At 46.9% G+C, this 12,495-nt stretch overlaps 1 protein-coding gene across 4 annotated transcripts in view; it reads left to right on the top strand.

The window, feature by feature from the left end:
* Positions 1 to 12,495, top strand: part of LOC119171901 (atrial natriuretic peptide receptor 1-like) — a 76,120-nt gene that overhangs the window by 34,905 nt on the left and 28,720 nt on the right. For all 4 annotated transcript variants that reach the window (XR_012894819.1, XR_012894820.1, XM_075892110.1 and 1 more), the window contains exons 4-5: positions 4,345 to 4,480; positions 11,764 to 11,858. Coding sequence is in view for 2 of the 4 variants with exons in the window: in XM_075892110.1 (XP_075748225.1) it covers positions 4,345 to 4,480; positions 11,764 to 11,858 (231 nt within the window). In the remaining 2 variants the exon portion in view is untranslated. The remainder of the gene's footprint in view (positions 1 to 4,344; positions 4,481 to 11,763; positions 11,859 to 12,495) is intronic.

The following is a 12,495-nucleotide window of genomic DNA, read 5'->3' as shown; positions in this document are numbered from 1 at the left end:
GAGGTAGCTACATACAGGAGACGGTACCGCCATCTAGTGAACACTGCAATAAGTAAACTAGAGGTGGCTACATACAGGGGACGGTACCGCCATCTAGTGAACACTGCAAGAACTAAACTAGAGGTGGATACATACAGGCTACAGGGGACGCACAGCCCACGCCCTAAGAAGCTTCGCCCCTAAAATGAATGATGTTTCGTTATTTAGAGCGCCCGTAACAAAATCACGACATTTTAACGTACACCTTGTGAATCTTTAGTTTGTGGCATTTTAACGGTTTGTGTTTCCTAACTGATGGTGCAATCCCTATATACTATTTTACGCAAGACAAGTGGGCGCAGCCACCTGGGGCTGTTAAACAAACTTTTTGTTTTTGTAACTTGTGAGGTGAATTGGTAAAGTCAGGAGACACCGAATTCACCAGCCTAACCGTTTTAATGTGTATACCATCACCGTAACGCTGTTCGTTTAGTTGTGCAGAATAAAAAATGGCAATGTTAACTTCCCGAAGTGCCAGCACTGAAACCCGTCCGCAGAGTTGTCTATTAAAGCGCATGATCTCAAAAACCACTGGGGGGTAGTGAACCTTAAATCAGCCTCATTGCGGTCTCGACTTAAGCACTTCATAGTGCTGTAGCATACCCACGTTCTCTGTTACCCACTCCAAGATATTATGTATGACGCCAATGAGCGGCATAATTAAGTATCGCGTTTTTCTATGCAACACCCACAATGTTTGCCGATAAGAATGAAAACAGTACTTCGTTAATCCCTTGCCTTGAGACCTAATTTTTTTCCTTTAATGACTCATTCGTTTTCATTGGAACCACAAGCTCATAAGAACCACAAGCTCATACTAGAGGTGAACTTCTGAACGAAAATAAGTATCAACTGCAGAGCTTGACTCATGCGCAGCCTTAGCGCACTTAACTTCACAACGCTGTTTACTCACTACAGCGATTGTACTACTCAAACTTTCGGTGCCACAAACAAGTGCGAACACAAAGTAATGTCTAAACTCCTTCGATACGTAACTAACCTGTTGCTCATCCAATGGCTTGGTCCATTATATCAACTGCTACCCACTTCGCTATTCCCCGAAGAAGACCGAGTTTGTTGGTGGAAGCTAAACTTTTGCAACTTAACAAGAGCCCAGCAGAAATCACTCAAGGAAGACAAAATCGTCCTTGTGCGATTGTGGCTTTGCACTTGTTGAGATGTAAGCTTCGACATCGCTGCTCGTACAGCAATACACAGGTGCCCTTTCTAAATGAGTTCTGCGGAAACCAGAAAGCTGGCCGAACAGGTGCCTGTACAGGGAGCGAGACAGGCACCTCTACTTTGCCGCATGGCGTACCAGCAGCGGAAGAAAAAAAAAAGCTTCAGTGTGCTTGTCTAGCCAATTGTGTTTACAGAGACACTGGCACAAATATTTAGACAGTTGGCTCTTCCGCAACACTCTAATGCCCGCTACCGCAGTCGTAACCACCGAAATATATTTTTTTTTCAAAAACTTGCACCACGGTTGCTTTTTTCAACTCCTCGAGAAGAAGGTGGGGGAGGAGGGTATATAAACAGAAGCGGCAAGCGCAGACACTCGGAATCACTACTACTTGTGATGTACTGCTCCAAGAAAAAATAAACACCACCCCCATAGATCCTATTTTCCCGGCACTGCTTAAGTTGTATGGCAGAGCATTTGGGAAGGCAATCGCGAGAAGACCGTTTCTAAAAGTGCCCCCAAGAACTTCAAACTCATTTTATTTTTATTTCAGTGCGCCACAAAACGCTGCACGTGATGCTTGCTTTCTTTGGCACCCATATCGAATCATTAGGCATGCGCGGGTGAAAGAAGAAATGCGAAGAATGAAGCGAAACCTGGAGGTCCCCCTAAACCTTGACTGAAGTACCTGGTGATGGTACTCCTATTTCATGTTCGTTGTCCTTGGTTATTAAAACATTGTGTTTCGTAGTGCTGCCGAAGCATATCTCAGAGGCCATGTAGAAATATGCACGTCGTTAGACCAGCCAGGTGCCGCAACAACTCCAGCTGTTCATAAGAAGCCACGTGCTCTTTCAATAAAACTATTAAATCAATTTCCGTTAGTATATGCTTACAGGTAATTGGTTGTTATCGCAAGGAAACGTATGATGTGATACTGTGCGTATTTAGCATAACTGTTAACTTGAACCTGAACGATCGGTTTCATACCGGTCTTATTATCATTTTTTTTTGCATACACTCTTTTCAAACATCCGCAATCAAGTGCTCGACTGAGAGTGCTCGAAAAATAAACACTTGTGTAACTCGCTGTTCCTGCCACTAGAGAGATGGTTGATGAATCTGTCATACGAATCGGTTATGACAGCATGCTGCAACGCCCCTTCACAAAAACAGTTGACCTAAATAATTTTAAGAACACAGACAACGAATTATAGAGTTTAGCAAGATTTTTCAGTATTTAAAGTCAACACCAAAACGAAAGACAACGTGTGCTAAACGGCAAGATTGCAAGAACCGCTCTGTTATCTGTACTTGTTTCTCTGCCTCGCTCTAAGTGCCCGCGGTCCCGCACCATAGATTAAGATGTTGTAGGTAGCCGGCGGATCTATCCTTGCGAAACTTCCAGGCAATCGCCCGGCCCAGTACTCCCTTTGCTAGTTGTATTCAACTAATGTCCCTCTTTTTGTTTGTTTTTAACTAAACTTGGACATGCTCTTAGAAAGTAGCGCATAGCGCAACGTAACTCTGCATAAGGCAGCGGTTCGTATCGTTACAACAAACAATTAAACGTTTCAGCTAAGTGCAATATCAGTTACGTGCGTGTTTCTATTTCTATTTAATTTTATTTCTTTTTTTTATTTTTTACTGGCCACTAACTACAGTCCATTTGCATTAAATACGAATTTCAAACGTCCAGCTGAAAAACGTCGTTTTCTGAAGCAACCTCAAGCAATGGCAGCGCCGAGCTTGCTGGAATAATGGGCTGGGAGTAGGTTTGTTTTCTTTCAGCCTGCAGCATTCTAAAGTCTTAAATTCATACAGGACGGTCAAAAATATTCTGAAAAAGTTTCAGAAAAGCAAAAATCGAGCAACAATGGAGAGCTAAGCAATTGTGAAATCAAGTTTTTCAGCTAACCAGCTTCCTAAAGTTGCATAGAGTGGTACTTGGCGTGAGCGTGTGAATTAATTTGGCTCCAATGAAGCGGTGAAAATATCGCCCAACCACAGAGCGATCTAAATCGTCAAACATTCTTAATGGCGGCTGTGGACAATATTCGCCGGACTTCTCACAGATCCGAAATAACCGCGAAGTAGGGAAGCTTCCTACTGGTAGTGCCAAGCCTCAATTAACAGCACAGCTGGGCGGCTTTCCTTGGCATACCAGCCGATCTTAGCCCAGCGATATCGAGTAAAGCGTAGACATGACCACGTAAGCATACAGATAGATAGTTAGGCCTGGTAAAGCCAAGTGGAGCACATAGAAAAGCCAAGTTGGGGCTCTCTCTCTATTTTCGGGGTGAAGCACCTTAGTGTGTCGGCTTGTGCGCGGATCATGTCGTCGTCATGGTCCATGATAAACAAGCATGCCGCACGAAAATTGAATACATCCCACTATACTCCCAACAGGTCCATACCAGGCACATTATGAGTTCAATGTTCATAGTTACTACCAATAAGCATTATATTTGGCTTAGCAGCTGTGTCCGAATCCCCCATGAAAATTACCAAGGCGCTAGAGTTTCTTATTTAAAAGCAAAGACAAGAGTGAGGAGCTCTACGATAAACTGGTCTATTTGAAACATCACTCATTGAAACATATCCGGAAAGTGATGGCCTTTGCTCGCCACCGGTCCATAGAACGAAAGAAGGTGTCAGTCCAACAAATAGTCGACGACGTCACTGGATCTGAAACACCTTTCCCTGCAGGCAGTAGGGAACTGAAACCAGGCATGTAGGAAAGAATAAGCACTTGAGTGGTTACGACACTCCCCTTCGGGCACTGAATACGTAGGTTCGAATCCCGTCTCAGCAATGAATCTAACTTTGTTTTCTTTATTTTTTGTCCTCTTCCTCTCCAAATTCCTGTTTTCGTCCACCTTTCCTTCCTCCAACACGTTGCCGGGCGATGCATGGTGACGTCATTGCTTGAGGGAGCTTTGCGAACACCAATGAACCAAGCAATAGCTTAGCTCCCGTACGAAAAGCCTCACACATACACCAAAGCGATCTCATCACAACAACCTGCGTAAATTGAACCGGTTGCTCGTATAACCAAGACATTTCAGGCAGGTTAAGCACTGCATCAAAAAGATGAAGCATATATTTTTCTCCTTTTACAGGTAAACTACTTCACAGCCAGTTTTCACGACGCCGTGGTGATGCTCTGCAAAGCCATTAACGAAACAGTGGCCAGCGGCCTGGATCCTTACGACGGGGACAACCTAGTGAAGAAAATGCGGAACGCGAGCATAAATGGTGAGCCCAATTATGAACCATGAAATCGTCGTATGGCCTGATTGGTTGGTGAAGTTTCGACAAATGGAGGTAAGACAATTGGCTTACCGCCATTTGTTCGAACCTCGGCAACCGATCAATACCACCATTACGGGGCGCTAAATGTAGCCGATAAAGAAAGGCGCTCTCTTTTACCACTAAATCTTCGCTATGCCGACCAATTGCTACTTAACTAAGGCTTTCCCGCAAAAATTTTTGAGTAAGAAAAATTGAGTGGCCGGCCTGTGTACACACGAACTGCAAGTACAAGCAGCAGCGCTTACATGCAGCTTGAGGCATATGTAATCTGGTCGAGTGATATTAATAAGCGAATTGCTAGAGCGGCCACCTTTCTACGCTTTGAGTTGAAATCTTTTTCAACGTTCAATGCTTACGCATTAACTTCCAGAAGAAAAGTTGGATCGCAAATAGTCGGCGTCCAAGAAATTCGAAAGCAATCAGACCATTCCTCAACTGAAGTAAAGCTTAAAGCAAGTTGAACAACCGCCATGTGTCGACGGTTGCGGATTAAAACACTAAATGCAGCTAATCATGGTCGGCAATGATAGGCACAACCACTAAATTAGTTATTTTTGGACGTTGTATTGCAGCCCTTGTTGAATACAAAGCTTTGGTTGCTACGTGAGAGCTGAAACATAAGAGCGTTAGTTCATAAGTTTAATTCACCACAATAGACTTGGTCACCCGAACATGGTCGAAGCGCTTTAGAACATTCAATTTTGAAAACGTGCGATCTTACAGTTATTACAAAAAAAAATACACAGCGTCTCTACAAACATGACCTCACCTCCATAATCTCAAACAAGTCTCGACTCCAATTTCAACCTTCACCTCACCGAGTTGAGCAGAGCGCCGCTGCTCAACTGAAAATGACGCTGCGATTCTCAAGAATCGGTGCAGAGTATCGCGGATATATAGTTGCTTGTTCTGCTTAGAGGTTGCGACCATCGTTTTTCTGAAATGAAAGTGTAATGTTGAGTGAAGGGACATTCTCCTGGGCTAATGATTCAAGGCCGACGTATTGTAACTGCGGAGGAAGTCAAATATGTGAAAGGTAATGTAGGATATGAAGAATAAGAACGAGGACGAAACAAAGTAATCGTGTTTGTTAGTTCACGCGTACTTAACTCCACCAAGGTAATCTCGACATCGAAAGACGACTTTGCACGAAGTGCTCAATGTCACTTGTGTTTACTAGTGTGTGGTTTATTGTTTTCTTGATTTCGCAGCACGCTCCAGTATTTATTTTTCTCGGTGCGATAACGTACAATATAATAAACTGCTCGCATAACGACATCAAAAGAACAAATGATAAGGAGCCCTTGTTTTGATACTAAAAACAAGATTGGCCAATCCGCTGAACGGAAGACCATTCCAAGGTATGGTAGGGTCTGTCGCTGTGCTTAACAGATCTCAAAACGCTGACGCAAGTATCATTTCAGGCAGCCACACCACCACAGTACAGGACATCAGAAAAAATAGGAAAACAATCAGCATTTTATAAAATATATTAGACAAGAGTTTGAAAATAATACGCAGATATACCTTAAAAACATATATTCTTTTTATATAATATTGCCACGACGTCGAAACAGAGGTCTTGCCGCAGAAACTTAGACACCAGAAGCAGGTAGGTTCTTTTAATAGAACGCGCAAAAGAGTTCTTCTTTTTCATTCATTTCATTGTACTTCATGGCACATGCACAACTGTTATTGTCTTTCTTTTTGACAAGCACGTGACATTTGCCTCCCTCCGAAAGAGGCATCGTTCCGATGCGCAACTTAGGCGCTCTACCAGGCGTATGAAGTGGTCGCGTCAACTGGATAATTACGGTTTCATACGCACGACGTGTACGACTTCGGGTAAATAATTTCGACGCTTAGAACTACTGTCAGTGTCGGGAACAACTTCATAGTTCACGTCGTTCAAGCGTCGCGTGACGCTGTATGAGCCAAAGTATCGTCTTAGCAGTTTTTCCGACAGTCCACGTCGACGTATCGGAATCCAGACCCAGACCTTGTCGCCTGGTGTGTAGCTAATAAACTTGTATCATGGGTCGTACCGTTGTGCATCTTGATGCTGTTGACGACAGATGCGCACACGTGCGAGCTGTCTGGCTTCCTCGGCGCGCTGAGTGAGCTCTTCGGCGTCCACATCGATGTCGTCACACTTATGCGGCAACATGGCGTCCAACGTTGTCGTGACTTCGCGACCATAGATCAGACTGAACGGCGTCATTCCAGTGGTTTCTTGTCGAGCGGTATTATAGGCAAAGGTCACGTACGGCAATATCTGATCCCAGTTTTTGTGTTTCGTGCCAACGTACATGCTGAACATGTCTGTGAGGGTCCTATTGAGGCGCTCCGTCAGTCCGTTTGTCTGCGGATGGTAAGCAGTTGTTCTCCGGTGAGCTGTACCGCTGAGTCTGAGAACCGACTCCAAAAGTTCTGCGGTGAAGGCAAGTCCTCTGTCTGTGACGACTGCTGTCGGAGCGCCATGCCGAAGGACGATGTTTTCGATGAAGAACTGAGCAGCCTCTGCTGCTGTGCCGCGCTACATAGCTTTAGTCTCGGCATAACGGGAGAGGTAATCGGTGGCCACGATTATCCATCTGTTCCCTGTTGTGGAAGTTGGAAAGGGGCCCAGGAAATCCATTCCAATCTGGGTGAACGGCTTCGCTGGTGCTTCGACTGGATGTAAAAGACCGGCTGGCTAGCTAGGAGGTGCTTTGAGTCTTTGGCAGTCGGTGCAAGTTCGCACGTGATGGTTAACATCAGCGGGTAACTTTGGCCAGTAGTACTTGCATCGTAATCGGCACAATGTTTGGGTGTAGCCTAGATGACCAGAAGTTGCTTCATCATGGCACGCTTCCATAATTTCTTTTCGAAGAGAGGCAGGCGCGACGAGTAAGTGTGGGTTGCCGGTCGGTGAGAAGTTTTTCTTATAGAGAACATCGTTTCACAAGCAAAAGATGGCAGTCCTCTGGCAAATAACCGCTGCACGTCCTTACGTCGTCCTTCTAAATATTCAATGAGTGGTAACAGCTCGGGGTCACTGCGCTGCTCCCGTGCAATAGTGGCCGTGTTGACAACTCTCAAGAATGCCGCGTCGATGTTTTCGTCATCACGAGCGGCAGTCTCCACTGGCGACCGTGAGAGACAGTCGGCGTCGGTGTGCCGCTTCCCAGATTTATAGACGATGATCATGTCGAACTCTTGAAGTCTTAGGCTCCAGCGCGCCAAACGGCCAGATGGATCTTTAAGGTTGGTGAGCCAGCACAAAGAGTGATGGTCGCTAACAACCTTGAAGGAGCGGCCGTACAAATATGGCCGAAATTTGATGACCGCCCACACCACGGTGAGACACTCCTTCTCAGTAGTCGAGTAGTTCTCCTCCGTGCGAGAGAGAGTTCTGCTGGCGTAGGCTATTACTCTTTCACAGCCGTCTTGCCACTGCACCAGAACGGCACCCAGACCTACATTGCTGGCGTCAGTGTGAAGTGCTGTAGGGGCTTCCTGGTCGAAGTGCGCGAGGACTGGAGGTGTTTGCAGGCGTTGTCGTAGTTCATTGAACGCCATTTGCTGTTGTTCACCCCAAAAGAAGGGGACGTCCTCACGTGTGAGTCGTGTCAATGGCACCGCAATAGACGAAAAGTCCTCAATAAATCGCCGGTGATAGGCACACAACCCTAAAAAGCGTCTCACGGCCTTTTTGTCGCGTGGTGCAGGAAATTGCGCTACGGCATCTATTTTGGCCGGGTCAGGTCGAACGCCCTCATGACTGACGACGTGGCCTAGGAAGCTGAGTTGGTTAAAACCAAAATGACATTTTTCCTCTTTTAAAGTAAGGCCGGCCGAACGTATGGCTTGGAGGACGGTGAATAAACGGCTGAGATGTTCCTCGAATGATGCTGAGAATACAATAACATTGTTCAGATAGACCAAGCATGTTTGCCACTTCAGGCCTGATAGTACGGTGTCCATGAGACGCTGAAAAGTGACTAGCGCCGAGCACAACCCAAAAGGAAACACCTCAAATTCGTATGGGCTGCCGGGTGTCACGAAGGCCGTTTTTTCACGATCTCTCTCGTCGACTTCTATCTGCCAGTAGCCGCTTCGGAGGTCCATTGAAGGGAAATAGCGCGCATGACGCAGCCGATCGAGTGCATCGTCTATGCGGGGCAGTGAATAGACGTCTTTCTTCGTGACTGGGTTCAACTTGCGATAATAAATACAGAAGCGCAAGCTGCCGTCTTTTTTCTTGACCAAAACCACGGGGGACGCCCAAGGACTTTTCGAAGGTTGTATGACTTCTTCCGCGAGCATCTTGTGTACTTGCTTCTAAATCTCCTCGCGCTCTTTCGGAGACACACGGTAGGGGTTTCGCCGCATTGGTCGCGTGTTGTCTTCAGTAACGATGCGGTGCTTGGTCAATGGTGTTTGCTGTACCTTTGACGTACGCGAAAAGCAGTCTTCGAATTGGTGTATAAGTTCAAGCAGGCGCTGCCTATCAGAGGGCGGTAGCGTAGAGCAGATGTCCACCGACAAAGTTGTCGAGACGGGGACAACCGCGTCATCTGGTTGCAAGGTAAAACAATCCCCGGCTTGGTCTACATCGTCGTAGTAGGCAATTGCGGTACCCTTCTGTATTTGACGGCGCTCGTTGCTGAAGTTTGTGAGGAGCACTTCTGTCTGTCCACCAGTAAGCACCAGGACGCCCCTCGCAATGGAAATGCCTTGCGTGAAAAAAAGAGTGACTATGTGCTTTGCTATCACATCTTTATAGCAAGGACACCAACTGGACACCGACACAAGGCAGCAGGATCTCGGTGGGAGTGTCACATCGTCGGCTATTCGCAAACGGCCGCGTGGTTCTTCACTGCTGTTGTCGGCATAAGGATGTGCGCAAAACGTCACCATACGTTGAGGGATGTTGATAACAGCGCCATGATCTTGAAGAAAATCCATGCCCAAAATTAACTCTTTACAGCGGTCTGGCAACAAGACGCAACTGGCCACGAAGCTAGAATCCCCGATGCGAAGTCTAGTTGTGCATTTACCCGTGGGTGTCATCAGCTGACCACCAGCACTCCTTATGTGCGGCCCTGTCCACGGTGTCTTGACCTTTCTAAGGCGGTAGGCGAGCTCTTGTCGCTTGATTGAGAAGTCGGCGCCAGTGTCGATCAGTACTGTAACGTGATGTCCGTCAATGAGACGCTCAGATCGGCACGTACAACTTCATCAGCATTATTATTCGTCGTCGTATTCATCGTCGTTGTCGTCATACCTTCTTGCGATGATTGGGGGAACTTTTCAGTGTGTCGACGATTGGCAACCTTGCTCCCCGAGGTCACATCGTTAGTTTCCCTGGCGCGGGCTAGGCGAACGGCCTCTGGTGACGTCCGCGTAGCTCTGAGAAAAGTCACGGTGACGTGCAGGTGATGGAGATCGCCAGCGACGCGGTGGAATTGATTGAGCAGGCGATAGTTGCTTGGCGTCGTGGGCACGACGGTCTTCGGAGCGGAAAGAAGCGGGACGAGAAAAGTTCCCGAACCCAGAATCACCGTGACGGCAAAATCGGGCAATGTGACCGTGTTCTCCGCAGCGGTAGCAAATAGGTCGACGGTCGCCCGTGCGCCACAAGTCAGTTCAGCGAACTGGTGGTCGTCTCGTAGAATCTCATCGCCACCAAGGTACGGCAGCGGGTCGTGGCTGGAAGGGCGTCGCCACAAATGTCGGTGGAGGGCGACGGACCACATCAGCGTAGCTCGCTGGATGTGGCTCAGGACTTGGCGCGGGTAGTGCAATGGCTTGCCTCAACTCCTGGCGGACGATTTCGGCAACAGATGCGACTGGCGGTTGGGTAGGAGGGACGCAGAGGGCCCGAAGTTCCTCACGCAGTATTTCCCTAATCATTTGTCGCAGGGAACTTTCGCATACGGCAGTGTTCTGAGCTGCAGCACTTACTGCCGTGTGGTTCTGCAGGCGGTCAAAGTGTCGGCGTCGTTGTTGCAGTGCGCGCTCGATGACTGTCGCCTCTCTTATGAATTCATCTACTGTTGTAGGTGGATTTCGTACGAGGCCCGCAAACACAGGTTCCTTAACACCCTGCATTAGGTGACGCACCTTCTTCGCCTCGGGCATGTCAGGGTCATCTCGTCGAAACAGACGGATCATACCCTCTGAGTACATAGGGGCTGTTTCTTTAGGTTTTTGCACGCGTGCCTCAATCACTTGCTGTGCGCGATCCCGTCGGTCCGAGTTCAAAAATGGAACGAGGAACTTTCGACGGAAGTCTTCCCAAGATTGGAATGTAGCCTCGCGGTTTTGATACCACGTGCGAGCGCTATCTTCCAGTGCGAAATATGCATGGCCAAGTTTGTGCTGTTGGCTCCAGTGGTTGGATACAGCAACCCGTTCGAACTGTTCGAGCCAGTCCTCGACATCCTCGAACCCTTCCCCACGGAAAACTTCAGGAACGAGAGGATGTTCAAGAGTTACCTGCGAGGGAAGAGTGGTCTGCGATGGCGGGTTAACAGTGGATGTCGTAGGAGCTGCCATGCTGGAAAGAGGCGGAACAGGTGCGGACTCTGGACTTAGGCCTAGTAGGCAGCGACTGAATCGGTGCACTGGAGTCGTGAAGAGGGGCTGAGTCTCTGGACTAGGTGAATGGGCCCGAGCAAGACTGTCATGCATCAGGTTGTAGGCTCCAGCACCTCCACCAGTGTCACGACGTCGAAACAGAGGTCTTGCCGCAGAAACTGAGACGCCAGAAGCAGGTAGGTTCTTTTAATAGAACGCGCAAGAAAGTTCTTCTTTTTCATCCATTTCATTGTACTTCATGGCACATGCACAACTGTCATTGTCTTTCTTTTTGACAAGCACGTGACAATATTATATGTACTCTGGTATGCATGGTATGAACATGCGTGCTCAGTAGGAAAGATATGTGGAAGTGTTGGCAATGTTCTGGCTTTCGTAGATAGCTAAGCAAGCCAGTCATATCCAGGCTCCAAAAAAATTGATTGAGCAGAGCCTGACAGTGCTTCTATAAGGGCCTTGTCGTTACTGCTGCTAAGCTAAGCCTGAATCTCTGGTGAGTACACAGACCTCAGAATGCACGGGCCACGTCTGTACGGTAACAGCGTGTCCTTTCTGTTGGAACAATTGGACTAAATGCAAGAAATAGTAGGTAAGCAACTCAAAATGGCTAGTCCACCAATTTCTTTTTTTCTCTCTACTAGGTGTCTCGGGCAGGGTCGTGATTGACATGAACGGAGATCGAGTGGCCGATTATGCTCTCCTGGACCAAGTTGACCCTTCGACAGGGCATTTTGATGTAAGGCCTTTTTGTTCAATTACGATTCCTGCACACATCCTAAACACAACTTTTTTGCGTTATTTATCGCCTGTAAAGGTTCGTAGTACATGGTACTAAAAAATTTACCTTTATTATTGCTTTAATGCATCAGCTATCAGCTATTTATTAGAAATTTGTTTCTTAAGTATGTGGTCTTAACGCATACTTAAATCTTAAAACGTTACCTTGATGTAGTTCTGTGTACATTTACCGCTCCTGATTGGGTCCCGTTTCTGTGCCTGCAGTATTCTGTGAAATGAATTGATAAATAAGTGCATCGATCAATACAGAAATAAATATTTTGGAGGTGATTAAAATCTGCCAGATCAGTGCTGTTAGTGTAACACAATACCTATATATACAACTCCAGTAGAGTGTGGCTTCACCATACGCCACTGCCTAACGTGTATTCCTGAATATAAATTTATGAAACCGACAGTCAGTTGCACTAAGCAAAGCACAGCGGATATTATTCATTTTTCCCTAATTGTATTGTAACGACTCTCTCTTATATTCCCTTTTCAAACCTCTTCACCAAGTTCAAGAAAGATTTATTTAAACGAGGGGAGCCTTCCGTCGTAAGTCAAATTGGTAAAGCACCAGCAGCGTAATTCAA

The sequence above is a fragment of the Rhipicephalus microplus genome, chromosome 4, assembly GCF_043290135.1.
Source record: "Rhipicephalus microplus isolate Deutch F79 chromosome 4, USDA_Rmic, whole genome shotgun sequence".
NCBI lineage: Eukaryota > Metazoa > Arthropoda > Arachnida > Ixodida > Ixodidae > Rhipicephalus > Rhipicephalus microplus.
This window is presented reverse-complemented; position numbering and strand designations above follow the sequence as displayed.